This window comes from Penicillium maclennaniae (genome assembly GCF_028827695.1).
Source record: "Penicillium maclennaniae strain IBT 15551 chromosome Unknown utg000008l:1.0-3552695.0:1.0-3555053.0, whole genome shotgun sequence".
NCBI lineage: Eukaryota > Fungi > Ascomycota > Eurotiomycetes > Eurotiales > Aspergillaceae > Penicillium > Penicillium maclennaniae.
Genome location: NW_026623220.1, coordinates 475,081 through 490,475, shown reverse-complemented (window position 1 = coordinate 490,475; position 15,395 = coordinate 475,081). Strand labels below are relative to the sequence as shown.

At 50.8% G+C, this 15,395-nt stretch overlaps 6 protein-coding genes across 6 annotated transcripts; 3 read left to right on the top strand and 3 right to left on the bottom strand.

The window, feature by feature from the left end:
- Positions 1–689: 689 nt before the first annotated feature.
- Positions 690–2,193, top strand: N7477_009178 (putative UV excision repair protein (RadW); the record flags this gene model as incomplete). Its single annotated transcript, XM_056970839.1, has 7 exons — positions 690–707; positions 799–846; positions 917–992; positions 1,063–1,142; positions 1,193–1,510; positions 1,569–2,024; positions 2,077–2,193. 7 exons carry the CDS (start codon positions 690–692, stop codon positions 2,191–2,193), a joined length of 1,113 nt encoding a protein of 370 aa, XP_056817818.1.
- A 1,096-nt stretch (positions 2,194–3,289) lies between these two features.
- Positions 3,290–5,140, bottom strand: smp3 (glycosylphosphatidylinositol-alpha 1,2 mannosyltransferase smp3; the record flags this gene model as incomplete). Its single annotated transcript, XM_056970838.1, has 5 exons — positions 3,290–3,731; positions 3,856–4,251; positions 4,304–4,431; positions 4,481–4,770; positions 5,032–5,140. 5 exons carry the CDS (start codon positions 5,138–5,140, stop codon positions 3,290–3,292), a joined length of 1,365 nt encoding a protein of 454 aa, XP_056817817.1.
- A 770-nt stretch (positions 5,141–5,910) lies between these two features.
- On the top strand, positions 5,911–6,566 carry skpA (SCF ubiquitin ligase subunit skpA; the record flags this gene model as incomplete). Its single annotated transcript, XM_056970837.1, has 3 exons — positions 5,911–5,962; positions 6,015–6,104; positions 6,283–6,566. The coding sequence occupies 3 exons, from the start codon at positions 5,911–5,913 to the stop codon at positions 6,564–6,566; spliced, it is 426 nt and encodes a 141-aa protein (XP_056817816.1).
- Positions 6,567–8,543: 1,977 nt separating this feature from the next.
- Positions 8,544–9,014, bottom strand: N7477_009175 (60S ribosomal protein eL39). The gene is made up of 3 exons (XM_056970836.1): positions 8,962–9,014; positions 8,789–8,889; positions 8,544–8,631 (listed from the first exon to the last, which is right to left on the bottom strand). Exons 1-3 carry the CDS (start codon positions 8,965–8,967, stop codon positions 8,583–8,585), a joined length of 156 nt encoding a protein of 51 aa, XP_056817815.1. The 5' UTR covers positions 8,968–9,014; the 3' UTR covers positions 8,544–8,582.
- A 1,305-nt stretch (positions 9,015–10,319) lies between these two features.
- Positions 10,320–14,437, top strand: mdr1 (ABC multidrug transporter Mdr1; the record flags this gene model as incomplete). Its single annotated transcript, XM_056970835.1, has 2 exons — positions 10,320–10,709; positions 10,757–14,437. The coding sequence occupies 2 exons, from the start codon at positions 10,320–10,322 to the stop codon at positions 14,435–14,437; spliced, it is 4,071 nt and encodes a 1,356-aa protein (XP_056817814.1).
- A 484-nt stretch (positions 14,438–14,921) lies between these two features.
- N7477_009173 (SWI5/SAE3 family protein) lies at positions 14,922–15,237 on the bottom strand (the record flags this gene model as incomplete). Its single annotated transcript, XM_056970834.1, has 2 exons — positions 14,922–15,081; positions 15,143–15,237. 2 exons carry the CDS (start codon positions 15,235–15,237, stop codon positions 14,922–14,924), a joined length of 255 nt encoding a protein of 84 aa, XP_056817813.1.
- Between the last annotated feature and the right edge of the window lie 158 nt (positions 15,238–15,395).

Genomic DNA, 15,395 nt, shown 5'->3' with positions numbered 1-15,395 from the left:
ATGCGAAGTAGAAGTGTCTTGTTCTATTCCTTGGAGCTGCCAATCGGATCCCATATAATGGCACGCTAATCACTACGAAGATCGGCTATTTCAAATTTGTCAACCTGCGTACGGATTCCAGATCGATTCTTCATAAGGCCTGTCCCGTGTGCGGAAGAGCTTGTCCGTGCTCATGCTTGATCGAGTGGCTGCGTTGCAATCTCAGATCGAGCTCTGATATGCTGTAAGCGAGGCTAACCCTACAGCGACCTTTATTGAATGTCAGAAGGATATCATCTTTGCCGATCCTTATGCTTTGGCAGCCTGCTATTTGCACAAGGGTGTGACCTTGCAGACCTTGGGACTTGATGACGGCACACCATAATGAATATGACAGGGGAAGTCATGAAAATCGACCCCACTCTCATATCCCTGATGGTAGCATTGTTCCTGTGATGACGAAAGGGATTCTAGAAAAGACAATTCTCAAGTGTGTACTCCAGGCGTGAACAGGATGAGGAGAATCGGTCATCAAATGTGGGGCGGTGAGGCAACTGCCAGCCTTAGGCACCTCGTTTGCTGCATCATCGTCACTTCTGCTCGGCGCCCCTCTTGATTCTTGCTCTCCCTCTTTGAATCTCTACTTCCATCTCGCCATCCTTTAGTTTCTACCGCCCTCTATCTACTCCCCCGCGGCGGCACTCGGCAAAATGAAGCTCACCTTCAAGGTCCGTCATTCGTCAACCTACCATCCTAACACCCTTAATCAACACCTTTTGTGTCAGACGAACGCCGCTGACACTCGCTCTTTCTTTACAGGATCTGAAGCAGGAGAAGTTCGTGATCGATGTCGAGCCTTCTGAGACTGTATGTGATGATTTATCGCTGAAATAAACCCGCCGCCACTGGTGCGGGGCTGATCAATTTTGTGCCCCAGGTTCGAGAAGTGAAGGCAAAGATTGCTCAGGAAAAGGGCGAATATGACGCGGAGCGAATGAAGGTCATCTATTCTGGTGCGTCACCACGAGATACGGAGATGGGGAGCTTGGTCAAGGAGCTGCAGCTAACCTGCTTTCTGGACAGGCAAGATTTTGCAGGATGACAAGACGGTCGAGTCTTACAGCATTCAAGAGAAGGATTTCCTAGTCTGCTTGCCCGCCAAGGTACGAATTTCCATACTAGATCAATCTTGGCATTATACTCATCGAACTAGGGTCCTAAGCCTGCCGCCTCCGCCTCGAAGGCTCCCTCCACCCCGGCTGCCAGAGCCCCCGCTTCCACCCCCGCTGCTCCTGCTCCTGCTGCCCCTGCCGCTGCTTCCACCCCCGCGGTTCCTGCGACACCTACTCCGGCTGGCGCAGGTGCGGGCGATCAGCCCGCTTTCGGCGACCCTTCCGCGTTGACCATGGGCACTGACGCCGAGAACGCAATCAACCAGATGGAGAACATGGGATTCGCCAGAGCCGATGCCGAGCGTGCTATGAGAGCTGCATTCTTCAATCCGGACCGTGCGATTGAATACCTCCTAAGCGTAGGTTTTGTTTTTCCAAGCTCTCGCACATTTAGTTTTTTCCCCTAACATTCGCTAGGGTATTCCCGAACAACCTGCGCAGGAGCCGCAACATGAGCAGACTCCGGCACGTGGCGCTGAATCTGACAACGATGATGCTGCCGCCGCTGCCGCTGCGCTCGCTAGTGCTGGTGAGGATGGTGGTTTCAACATGTTTGAAGCAGCTGCTCAGGCCGGCGATGGTGGTGGCCGCGGTGGTCGTGGGGGTGAAGCTCTGGGCAACTTGGATTTCCTGCGCAACAACCCCCACTTCCAGCAGCTTCGCCAGCTCGTCCAGCAGCAACCGCACATGCTTGAGCCCATTCTGCAGCAGGTCGCAGCAGGCAACCCTCAGATTGCCGCGATGATTGGTCAGAACTCGGAGCAGTTCCTGCAGCTGTTGAGTGAGGATCTCGGTGAGGATGAGGAAGGCCAGCTGCCCCCAGGCACGCAAGCCATCTCAGTCACAGAGGAAGAACGGGATGCCATCGAGCGTGTACGTCCCCCTTTTCACAGCCCTAACTTCTAATTAAAGCTAACACTTTCAGCTCTGCCGTCTTGGCTTTCCCCGCGACTCAGTCATCCAGGCGTATTTCGCCTGCGATAAAAACGAGGAACTTGCCGCCAATTTCCTCTTTGATCAGCCCGACGAGGAGGAAGAGTAAACGTTCACACCGTTACCCATCTCTTCTTCTTTTTTTTCTCTTATGTTCTGATGAATACCAAGCATGCTGCTATTCCGGCAGATCCCCCTTCCCCTCTTTCTTCGATCCCGAACCCCCTCGGTTTCTTCTTGCTAGGCATGGATGCATGGATATCAATGCGTCTGGCTTCGGCTCCTCCTCGAAACGACTTGTCATGTACTTAACTTAATGGGCAAAATGGGACGTTTTCGCTGTGGTTTTCTTCTCGTAGATTGATCTTCACCCACGCCAAGTTTGGAAATTGTGGAAGATCAGAAACAGATATTAGAGACCCGAGACCCGACATTCCAGATGCTTTGATTAGCATTTACCCAGTGGCAGGGTCTGGGGTCAGTGCGTCGCGATCATCAGATCTTGACAAGTGACCGGGGATGGATTAGTACACGTATGTTGATCACGATACGTATATGTATGCATATCTCCATATGAACCTTGAAATCTTAGCATCTGTGAAATTTCCTTCGAATGGTTCATTTTATCTCTGGAGTGTTATCCCAGGGTTGACGGATAAGGTAGTCATAGGAAGAACAAAGACGCCATGTACCCTATGTTTCGCGTGACTCCTGAAATAGAACTCCAATTACTGATTATAATTATTCACGGATTTACTTTATTTCTCATCAAATGATTATGTGGGGTTTGTCTTATCTTCGTTCAATGCATGAGTATAGTGGCGAACTCGTAATCTTTAGTCCCGCAGATCGTGGATATATTCTGGGGTCAGCAGGACCACCATTCCATAATAAGCACCACAACCTCGAATCCCCATGAAAAGAAGTCACAGGTATCATAAGCCGGGAAATTAACTTCAATGATAAGCCATTCATGAGATTAGATTTGGAAGATAGTCATTTATCACGTAATGTGAAATGGAGGTAGACATTGAAAGTATCTGGATCGAACTCATGCACCCATCCAGATGAGCCAAATCTGAAACTATGTATCTCAATGCAATAGAAATAAAGAATACAAAAGGTATCAATCCCGCCGATAAATGTCATAATACCCAAGCCCAGGCCCGGGCGAAAAGAATGCTTTAAGCTACACCTCTGCTGCCTCACGTACACGCACGTCGAACAGACCATACACCTAATCCGCGACGTCCAACGACACGATTCAAAGTGTTCAGAATACCATCGTCGCCAAAGTCGAGGTCATCGAGGTTAAGATGTTTGCGATGTGTCCATAGGCGGTAGAGCTGAAGATTAGGGGAATGTGGTTCTGAGAGGGATGAAGGGGAAATGTATTCATCCAGGAATGAAGCTGATGTCGGCGCGACGAGGTACACTGGAGAAGTTGTGGGGCAGAGAGGGACGGCCTTGTCTAGAGCGGTGATCATTTCAAGGCCTGGAATGCCCATTAGATCAAAGGTGTCGATGTGAGTGGCATTGGTATCTGCACCGAGAAGCCACTGCGGTGGAGAGTATGTTTTCCACCAGAAGACAGAGGCGTCGGGCATTGTTTTTATGCCTTGGGATAGGGTGTTTGACTCAACGATGCTGCGCATTGCGAGTTGAGCTGGGATGATCCCGCCTTGGTGATAGATTCCCATGAGGAAGCCCATGGCTGCGTTGAAGATAAGCCATGTTGCTAGAAAGATGCGCGAGCGGTGCATGCGCATACAGCTGAGGAGGAGGGGACGCAGGGAATGAGGAAGCGGGGTTCTTGGTGGGGAAGATGGAAAGGATGGCTGTTGCTGAGACGGCGGAAAGGGCCCGCGCGTTGCGCATCCAGGTGGGCACGATCGGCCAGCTAAAGAGGGACAGAATCATGGCGATATAGGCTGGGCCGAGCAGTTGGAAGAGGTTTGCTAGGAAGTGTTGGTGGTGGGGGTGGAGGCCATGAATTGCGAGGTTGGATGCGTCGGTGTTGTAGAGTATGTTGTTTAGAGGAGTAACGATCGGCTTCCGTATATTCTCGAGGAAGGAGGTGGAGGGTCTGTAGAAGGTCGTGTCGATGTATATCGCTATTGAAGCGAACAGGGCCCCAAAGCCGATGAAAGCGAGGAGTGATGTTGGTCTGTTATGATCAGTGTGTGCATATTTGACCCTATAAGCATGGTAACACTTACTTGCGCTGGAAGTAGGGCAGTAATTGTAACCCCGGGAAGAGTAAAAAGGCCGGGAAGGTAATGCGATTAAAGACCCCAGCGACAGCGATGAACGAGAGTACAGCATAGGAAAAGAACGACGATCGTTTCTGCAGCAAGTCAGTTGGACAAATCTCATAGCTGCATAACGGAACGGACCTTGTTCTCAGTAATGCGACGAATCAGAACCAGCCCCCAGGCCACCAACAGCGTCTCGAGGGAATTGGAGAAGGTGTGCGTCTGATACGTCCAGGTGACATACGACGAGGCGACCAGGACCACAGTCGCACGACGGTGGCGGGGTGACGGCACCAGTTCATACACGGCCCAGTCCTCCAGCACAAAGCTCAGCAGGAACATTCCCCGCGCAGAACATAATACACTAGTTGTGGCGGTGGGTTGCCCGACCCGATCTCCGTGTAGAACCATTTCAGAAGGCTCATCGGCATCTCGTAGATTGGCCATAGTGGGAAGACGCTTCGAATGGGTTGTTCAGATGTAAATTCCCACGGTAGGCTCGACGGATAGGAGAATATGCGGCCTAAAGGTAGTGATCGGGTTAGCGGGCTCTTCGGATGAGGCTGTCGCGACTTTCGCGATCCATGAACTGTCGCGGCGCGCGCGCTAATGGCGATCGCCAAGAAAGAAGGCCAAGCGCGTCGCGAATAGGTACTCATCAAGATCGCAAGAGGAGCGCATCCCAGACTTACCGGCGAAGACCTCGGGGCCTTGGAAGTTCTCATCAGGGTGCAGATAGCTGGGCGACAGCGCGAAGTAAACACGCAGCAGCAGCAGGAACAGATAGGTACGTCGCCACATGATTCTAAGGGCATAACATGCTTGAAAATCAACGAAAGAAAAGATGTCAGGGAAAGAGTGGAAGGGGTCAGATTGGACAGGGAAAAAAAAAAAGACGCGTTGGTTACTTGCGATGATATCACTCGCGACTAGTCTCATTTGCCCTGTACACTTGTACACTGTACCTCCTATCATGCCGACCTGTCAAGTCCATGAGACGAGATCGAATTATGTGTTCATATAGTGCTAGCTTCGGGTGGATTTGTGTTTATTATTGGATTTCTATAATACAGAAGAAGAGAAAAGCGCATCCGTGGATAGCCTACAATCTACTTTCCCTAATTCGGCACTGTACGGCACTGTATTTGAGCATTGGTATGAACCGAAATGTACGGTCGAATACATAATTATGAACTAGACCCCATCAAAGAGAAACTGAGCTAGAACATTCCCGGACAATAATGACACATGGACTAGGTAGCAATAGGCACCAATCTGCTTTGACTGTTCGGTTTCTCTTCGGGCGCCGAACTTCAAAGATCGCAGAGCCTCGACATCCACCGCCTTTGCTCTTGGTTCACCTCCTCTCCTTCACTGTCTTCTCAACACCTTTGTGTCTTCCACCTCTTTGGACATCTGTCGTTGCACTCCATCTCGTGTCTTTTATAGTGAGTTCTGCCAGACCGTTCGCGTAACTCCGACCCCGCCCGCTTGGCCCCTCCCCACCGTCTAAAGCTCCACGCAACTCTGACGCCTCAAACTTATCTAGACTGGACCTGAAGACCACCATCATGTCTGCTCCTATTACCCTCACCAGCTCCGATGGAGTCGAAATCACCGTCGGTATGTCGCATCGAGGTAGCTAGTGTGATCGCTCAGAACTAACACTGAACAGAGCGCGCGGTTGCTGAGCGCTCCATTCTGATCAAGAACATGCTCGAGGATCTTGGTGACTCCGGCGAGGCCATCCCTATTCCTAACGCACGTCTCCCTCTCGATCACCTCTAAATACCAACGATTGCTAACTGCCTGACAGGTTAACGAGGCCGTCCTCAAGAAGGTCATTGAGTGGTGCGAGCACCACAAGAACGATCCCCCCCACCGCCGGTGACGACGACGATAACCGCCGCAAGACGACCGACATTGATGAGTGGGACCAGAAGTTCATGCAGGTGGACCAGGAGATGCTCTTCGAGATCATTCTCGTGAGTCCCCTCGCCTTGGACCTCGCATACTGAAAACGGAACAAAGACTGACTCTTTGCCTCTTACAGGCTGCGAACTACCTCGATATTAAGGCTCTTTTGGACGTCGGCTGTAAGACCGTCGCCAACATGATCAAGGGAAAGTCGCCCGAGGAAATTCGGAAGACCTTCAACATTCAAAATGACTTCACCCCCGAGGAGGAGGACCAAATTCGTCGCGAGAACGAGTGGGCCGAGGAGTAAGACATCCTTTAAATCTTTCATTCTCTTGATCTTGTAACTGACTTCTCTTTCAGCCGCTAAGTGTCCGTATCCTGATTGCTGCCCCGATTATGTTTCCTTTTTGACGATATTCCAATATTCCCCAAAGAATGAAAATCCACTCTTCCAACTGACAACCCCAAGTTGTTCTCTATAAATGGAGTAGGGTCCTGAAACTGGATATCTTGTTTATGGTGTTTGGCTCAGCGGCTTCTTCTTTCCCTTTCTGCTCTGAGACCTGCGAGCTGCCATGGCTCATTCTCCAAAATCATGTATCTCTTAGGATTCGGCTGGAGAAGTCATGTCTTGCTACTTGATAGCTTTTTATCGTCTGTGTAGTATCTGTAGATTTTGATACACGCCTGTTAGCCTTTGCTATTTCATGTGCTTGGTGCGATGAGCTTTAATGACCGTTCATACCATCAAAATAGAGATTCCAAGATGTCCGGTGTCTTACGCATTAACAGATCCCGGTGAAGTCCCATGGGCCCCTCAGAGCCCAAGAACATACATCATTTGGAGAGTCAGCATGTATTGACCTTTGCGAAAAAGGTCCATCACCGCTAAATGAAGCTGTGAATTAAGCACTATAGATATTCAATTATCTCGATAACGTGCAAGTGCAAGTGCATGGCATGGTCTCCTGGAAACAAAAGAAGACAAAAAACAGGCGAAAGTTTCCCTCATGACACTGATTGTGGCGCCATTCTCCCATTTCTTCGGAACAAAAATCGATCTAAAAGCGGGAGAGTGTGCCATCGAATGCGATTGTCCAGCTATCTATCGTAAGATAGCCTCAAGTTCGATTCTCTCTAAGTGCGTATCAGCATAGAGGACAGGACACTATAATTTTGGTTTTCATTATGGCATTATAAATCAAGCCTAGACCGGCACTCCAGGGCTGATCCGGGGATATATTCTAAATGAGCCTTTTACCAAGCCGAACATGTCTGGATATCAGGTATGTTCTGTTCCTGATACAAGCCCGGCACGGTCGGCCCTCAGATTTGTTCTGGGTGTCCCTTGTTTCAGTGGGTGTTCCTCGTTCAGGGTTGAGATATATCTTACGTGCGATGTTCTCAATTTTGAGACTCGGATGCCATGCCTCAAGTTTGAGATTTGAATCACTAATCTTGGGTATCGTTCGTAAGCCGACCTATGGTTTTATATTGAAGGGAGAGTGTTAGATTGAAGGGAGATGAATGGCTGGACTCTTTGGAGTTGATGAATTTGGTGGGTGACGTCGTTGGTGATATCTGGATGGCTATGGCACTATGTCGGCAGGCGTGGTCCGATGCTGATGTATCTACAATTGAGTACTTTGGGATCCGGCGGTTGGCGAAGCACCATAAGGGCCGTCATTTGATGCTACATTGACCACTGGTTACATGGTGTAAAGTCCGGGTCCAGAGGGTTTGCCTGGCGCGCTCAACCCTTCATCCGAGGAGGGGTCGCACAGGCTATGGCTCCTGTGGGAAAGCGACCCTGAGCTCAAGCCCATCCATATACCACATAGCACAATCTGACAATCTACAGTCTACAGTGCCGACGTGAAAGTAGTTGGAAATCGCGAACAAGCGAGCCACAGCTGTACTCGTGCAAGTAGAATGCAAGACAAAAGGGACGTCAATTCGATTCCATCAGATTTTTGTAAAAGAAAACCCTCCCGCCAACGGAAACCTGATCTCCGGCGAATGCTTGCCCCAATACCCGTGACCATTCCACCAAACATTCATAATATCATATGCACCGCCACTCGGTAGGGCGTCATTCCCTTGGAAAATCACAGGAAATGAACGTTCAAGTCGAATATCGGCTTGTCGAATCACCCGAGAAACAATTGCAGACTCGCGTAGTCCATCACTAGCGCACAAGTCGAGGGTTGGAAGATTCTTTTCGGGGTGGGCGTCACGTCATAACTAGCTTCATATCGAACACCACATCGGCGATTCGGAATCTGAGGGCGTGGATGGGTACATAGACGGGCCTGGAATGCGCTTAGATACCCAGGCGGGTCTTGCGCCAGTGTCGTCGCTTGGCGTTGTATCTGTGGGATGCCCATTAGTCGATTTGTCCGTGCGGGTAATATTTTTTTCTTTTTTTTCATTCCTGCTCGACATGTTGGATCGGTTGGGTTCGGGATGTCCAGCGTTCTGATTTCCTCCGGTCCAACATTTCGAGAGCGAAAGCGAGGCGTGATTTACCTGATGGTGTTGCCGGTGCGCAGACGAATCCACTGGGGGATGGGGCGGTTCTGACGCTGAGCTTTGGCAAGCTTTTGCTTGGTGCGGAAAGTCTTGTGGCTCTGTGGACGCAGGAGGAGTCAGCGGGGATAATTCTCTTGTCGACGAGGTCGGGAAATTGTGGTGTCACTAACCGGCATCTTGATGGCTTGATCGCGACGGCGAGCTGGTTGGATGGAGAGAAGTTCGACCTTGGAGAGCGGATGGTTTGTGTGCGGACAAGGGCTTGGCTTCGCTTCGGCTGGATCATGTGATACTACTGGGCCTAAGGCGCGAAACGATGACATAATACGACTTGCAAGAAATCTGAATGCCTCAAAAACGAGGATCCAATCTTCAGGCTGAAGATACCAGATCGGGAATAGAGCCCGCAGGACGGACCAAATTCGTCCGGTATTGGTCACGTCCGCCACGTCGTGCATTCCGAGGCGAGCATAACTCTATCGCGTTGGGGAGGTCGCAGAGGTACGTCAGATCAAGTTTTTTGAGTCTTTGATTTACTGGGTGGAATCCATGATGACCCTGCGATTACCCTGGTCACCGCAACATTAACCCAAAGGGGTGCTTACAGACGGACTCGAGCATCGAGATCTGGATCAGGCAGAATAGCATCGGGAACGGACTTGATAATCCACCGACTCACCGAGCACGGGCCCCAAAAGGTGAGCATAACGATGTTCATGGATCAAATTTAGTGGCTGTGAGTGGAGGATCGCTTAATGACTCGCAGTGGGCCATCAATTACTAGGCTTCCATGGTACGCTGCTATCATTTTGTCTGCTAGGCTCAAGTAGAAGGATCCGAGGCCGCGTCAAGTGAGGAACCGACTCTGTGAGTCAAGCAACCCACCTTCGTATTCGGACTCGCATCATAGTGTGTCATCCAGGGTAGCCCAAGTCGGACGATCCTGGATCATACCGTGTATCACCCAGAGCCTAATTTTTGTGACCTTCAAAATATGGACTGGACCATGTACTCCGTACTGAGACTCATAAGGCGTGCTCCAAAACTTTTCGCGTACCACAAGATGGCCACGGGTGTTTATCAGGGGCTAGAGAGGTAGGAGTGAGATCCCCTGCATGCCCTGGAGAGACAGGAGAGAATGTTCGAGGCTTATGCATAAACATGCCGGAGTCTGGAGCACCCGGCCCACCTCTTGAACCCCGTTTTCTTTCCATTCAAAATCTAGTCGATTTACCTCCCCTGTAGACTATTTTCCGGTAGTTGGTCCGATCGCTTATTTCTTATCCTTTGACAGCTGGCTAAAAGCTCATCTTAATTACCTCCTTCCATCCCTTTATATTCGGGGCGTTTTACTTTTGCCTATTCCCCCTTCCCGTCGTTCTCTACCTACCTAAATTAATCTTCACACCTTAACCTTCCCTTCAACTTCTCACGCTCTCTATACCCCAACTGGATTTTGCATGGGGTAAAGGCACCTCCACAAGTGGGCCTGTTATCCGACAACTAGCCAACGCGCGCAACCGCCGCGATGCAGCAACCCGAAGAAGCTGCCATTCCGCTCGAAAAGCTCCCTTCCGAGGTGCTCGCCAGCCCGGATACACTTCACGATGACTTGCACGACACTGAAAAGCCCGACCGTACCATAGACTCCGGATCGACTCTCTCTGCCAGTGCGCCCAAAGACGATAAAGATGAAAGCAAGAAAGGCAGCAACACCGCTTTGTCATTAGATGACGATGCGATGTTCGCGCATTTGCCGGAACATGAAAAAGAGATCCTCAAGAAGCAGCTGGATGCGCCACATGTGAAAATCTCCTTCTTCGGGCTTTACCGATATGCCTCGAAGATGGATATATTGATTCTCTCGGTCAGCGCAATATGTGCTATTGCTGCAGGTGCTGCCTTGCCCCTGTTCACTGTAAGTAGTGTGATCTAGATGGACTTGTATTGCGCTAACAACTGCAGATTCTCTTTGGTTCTTTGACCACCTCTTTCTCAGGCATCGAATATGGTACCACCCCGTACAATGTTTTCTACTCTGATCTATGCAAGAACGTCCTCTATTTCGTTTACCTGGGTATTGCCGAGCTCGTGACCGTCTACATCAGCACCATAGGCTTCATCTACACCGGAGAACACATCACTCAGAAAATCCGTGAGCACTACCTCGAGGCTATCCTGCGCCAGAACATCGCCTACTTCGACAAGCTCGGCGCCGGTGAGGTGACCACCCGCATCACTGCCGACACCAACCTGATCCAGGACGGTATCTCCGAAAAAGTCGGCCTGACCCTGACCGCCGTCGCCACGTTTGTCACTGCATTCATCGTGGCATACATCAAGTACGCACGTCTTGCCGGTATCTGTACCTCCACTATTGTGGCGCTGGTCGTCATCATGGGTGGTGGATCCCGGTTCATTATCAAGTACGGCAAACTCTCCCTGGATGCATACGGTGCCGGTGGCACTGTTGCCGAAGAAGTCATCAGTTCCATTCGCAATGCGACTGCCTTCGGCACTCAGGACAAGCTGGCCAAGCAGTACGAGGCTCACTTGCGCGTTGCCGAACGATGGGGCATGCGCCTGCAGATGGCTCTTGGTGTCATGGTTGGTGCTATGTTCGGCATCATGTTCCTCAACTATGGTCTGGGCTTCTGGATGGGATCCCAGTTCCTGGTCGAGGGCAAGGTCAATGTCGGTCAGGTTTTGACTATCCTGATGGCTATCCTGATTGGTTCATTTAGTCTGGGCAATGTCAGTCCTAACGGACAGGCTTTCACTAATGCCGTCGCTGCTGCTGCCAAGATTTTCAGCACTATTGACCGTATTTCACCGTTGGATCCTACTTCCGACGAGGGTCTCGTCCTTGACCATGTCGAGGGTGATATCGAATTCAGAAACGTCAAGCACATCTACCCGTCTCGCCCAGAAGTCACTGTCATGAAAGATGTCTCGCTCATGATCCCCGCCGGCAAGACCACTGCTCTTGTTGGACCCTCTGGTTCTGGAAAGAGTACTGTGGTCGGCTTGGTTGAGCGTTTCTATCTTCCCGTTGGCGGTAATGTCTACCTCGACGGTCACGATATCCAGGACCTCAACCTGCGTTGGTTGCGTCAGCAGATTTCCCTGGTCAGCCAGGAGCCCGTTCTGTTTGGTACTACCATCTACAACAACATTCGCCATGGTCTTATTGGAACCCGCTTCGAGAATGAGCCTGAAAAACGTATCCAGGAGCTGATCGAGAATGCCGCCAAGATGGCTAATGCCCACGAATTCATCGTTGCTCTTCCTGAGGGTTACGAGACTAATGTTGGTCAGCGCGGCTTCTTGCTTTCTGGTGGTCAAAAGCAGCGTATTGCTATTGCACGTGCTGTTGTCTCTGATCCCAAGATTCTTTTATTGGATGAGGCCACCTCCGCTTTGGACACTAAGTCTGAGGGAGTTGTGCAGGCTGCTCTGGACCGTGCTGCCGAGGGCCGTACTACCATTGTTATTGCTCATCGTTTGTCCACTATTAAGACTGCCCACAACATCGTCGTCTTTGTCAACGGTGCCATTGTGGAGCAGGGTACCCACGATGTCTTGCTTGAGACCGATGGTCCCTACTCCAAGCTTGTTGAGGCCCAGCGGATTAACGAGGAGAAGGAAGCGGATGCCCTGGTGGAGGAAGGTGACTCTGAATCCGACGAGGCTCTCGAGAAGAAGGAAGTCGCTCGCGTTCAGTCTGTTGCCAGTGCTGCCACCCTGATGAAGGATAGCGAGGACATCCGTGCCTCCGGATTATTCGAGGAAGACATTCGCCGCGCCGATTCTCGCAAGTCTGTATCGAGTGTTATTCTGTCCCGCCGGAGCGGTGACTCCAAGAACAAGTACTCCCTTTGGACACTGATCAAGTTCATTGCTTCCTTCAACCGGGCGGAATGGAAATGGCTGGTCATTGGTCTGTGTTTCTCCATCCTTGCCGGTGGTGGCCAGCCCACTCAGGCTTTCTTGTACGCCAAGGCCATCAGCGCATTGTCTCTTCCCAAGGATCAATACGCCAAACTCCGATCAGACGCCAATTTCTGGTCTCTGATGTTCTTGGTGGTTGGTATCGTCCAGTTCATCACCTTCTCCTCCCACGGTATTGCTTTCGCCTATTGCTCTGAACGTCTCATCCGCAAGGCCCGTAGCCAGGCTTTCCGCACTATGCTTCGCCAGGACATCAACTTCTTTGACAAGGAGGAGAACAGCACTGGTGCTTTGACTTCGTTCTTGTCGACCGAGACCAAGCACCTTTCTGGTATTAGTGGACAGACTTTGGGAACGATTCTTATGACCTCGACCACCCTGCTTGCGGCCATTATCATCTCGCTTTCCTTCGGCTGGAAATTGGCTCTCGTGTGTATCTCTGTTGTGCCAATCCTTCTCGGTTGCGGTTTCTACCGTTTCTACATGCTTGCCGCCTTCCAATCCCGCTCCAAGGTCGCCTACGAGGGCTCTGCGAGCTATGCTTGTGAGGCTACCTCGGCTATCCGTACCGTCGCATCTCTCACCCGCGAGACGGATGTCTGGGGTGTTTATCATGGCCAGCTGGAGAATCAAGGCCGCGCCAGTCTTATCTCGGTTTTCAAGTCATCCCTGCTATATGCCATGTCCCAGGCCTTGGTCTTCTTCTGTGTTGCCCTCGGTTTCTGGTATGGAGGTACCCTGCTCGGTCACCACGAGTACACTATGTTCCAATTCTTTGTCTGCTTCAGTGAGATCCTGTTCGGTGCCCAGTCTGCCGGAACAGTCTTCTCCTTCTCCCCCGATATGGGTAAGGCCAAGAACGCTGCCAATGAGTTCCGGAAGTTGTTTGACCGTCGTCCGGTTATTGATACCTGGTCCACCGAGGGCACAAGTGTTGAGCACATGGAGGGTCATGTTGAGTTCAAGGATGTCCACTTCCGCTACCCTACTCGCCCCGAGCAACCCGTCCTTCGCGGCCTGAATCTCAGCGTCAAGCCTGGACAGTACATTGCCTTGGTAGGACCCAGTGGCTGCGGAAAGAGTACAACCATTGCTCTCCTCGAGCGCTTCTATGATGCCCTCTCTGGTGGTGTCTACGTCGATGGCCACAATATCGCCGACCTCAACCTCAACTCCTATCGCAGTCACCTGGCGCTGGTCAGCCAGGAGCCCACTCTCTACCAAGGTACCATCAAGGACAACATCCTCCTCGGCATTGAAGCCGACGATGTCCCTGAAGACGAGCTTGTCAAAGCCTGCAAAGACGCCAACATCTATGACTTCATCATGTCTCTTCCTGAAGGCTTCCACACCGTCGTCGGCAGCAAGGGTGGTATGTTGTCTGGTGGTCAGAAGCAGCGTGTAGCAATCGCCCGCGCTCTCCTGCGTAATCCCAAGGTTCTCCTCCTCGACGAAGCCACCTCCGCCCTCGACTCCGAGTCCGAGAAGGTCGTTCAAGCCGCGCTTGATGCCGCCGCTCGCGGTCGCACCACCATCGCAGTTGCCCACCGCCTCAGTACAATTCAAAAGGCCGACATTATCTACGTCTTCGATCAGGGCAAGATCGTCGAGAGCGGCACTCACACCGAACTGCTTCGTAACAAGGGCCGTTACTACGAGCTCGTCAACTTGCAGAGTTTGGGCAAGACTCACTGATTTTTTTTTCCGCCACATAAACGACCTCCCCCTTTTTTCAACTTTTTCAACTCTCCTCTTCCCACTGTGGTGCTGTGTCTTGCCATACTTCGATTACTTCAATACCTGATTTCCCCCGGTCACCGCCTCTTTCCTATCGTTTGCCAAGAGTTTTGCATACATACCCTAAGCCATCCTTGACTATCTCATACTCTCTACCCTCTACCATTTCCCATCTCACGATCTCTATTCATTGTATTAATTAATTCTCTTCTCATGTTCTGATAGAGCGAACTTGTTGCCATTGAATGAGAAAAGTCGCATAAAAATTGAATGTTACTATCGAACTCTTGCATCGTAAACGACTCTGAATCGATAACATAGCTTCCACCATTCTTAATTCATCAATGGTGACTGATAAAGAAATACTCAATTCCCTCTTTGACTGCAATGGATTCCCAGGCCAGATACCGAGGGTTTCATGTACCTCTAATCATAAATTATCCTAGTCCCCCTCCTTCACCCCAAATTCCCTCTCCACCTCAATCTGCCGCACACCCCTCGCATCAGCAATCAGCCCCAGTAGACCCTGCGCCGTATCCTTGATCTCATTGTACTCGTGCAGAAGCCGAATATGTCTCTTGACAATAATCGCCGGATCAAGTCTAAGTATCCGCCGTGAGTTAGTCAAGCTCCAGACAGCTTGTCATTTGGAGAAGCAAGTACTGCAGCTTAGAACGAATCTCCTCGACTTCGACTTCCATTTGGAACTTTTCACCTTCAATTTGCGCGATGGACTCGCGGAGTGAATTCTGTTCCATGTTAGTCATGTAGTTGCCTATACTTGTATAAGGTAGAATGAAACCAGTCGAGAGGCCCGCCCGTCCATGGTGGGTCTCGCGTTCTTGTATACGCGTACGTCAATCAAAGATGCTGAGTAATTTCCAGGAACGGATTCACGTCTGAATCAGAGAAGTGA

Excerpts from the sequence above, each read along its gene's own strand:
- N7477_009175 (XM_056970836.1), bottom strand. Across the intron at positions 8,632-8,788 it reads CGCACCGGCAACACCATCAG|ATACAACGCCAAGCGACGAC; the intron begins GTAAATCACGCC and ends GGCATCCCACAG.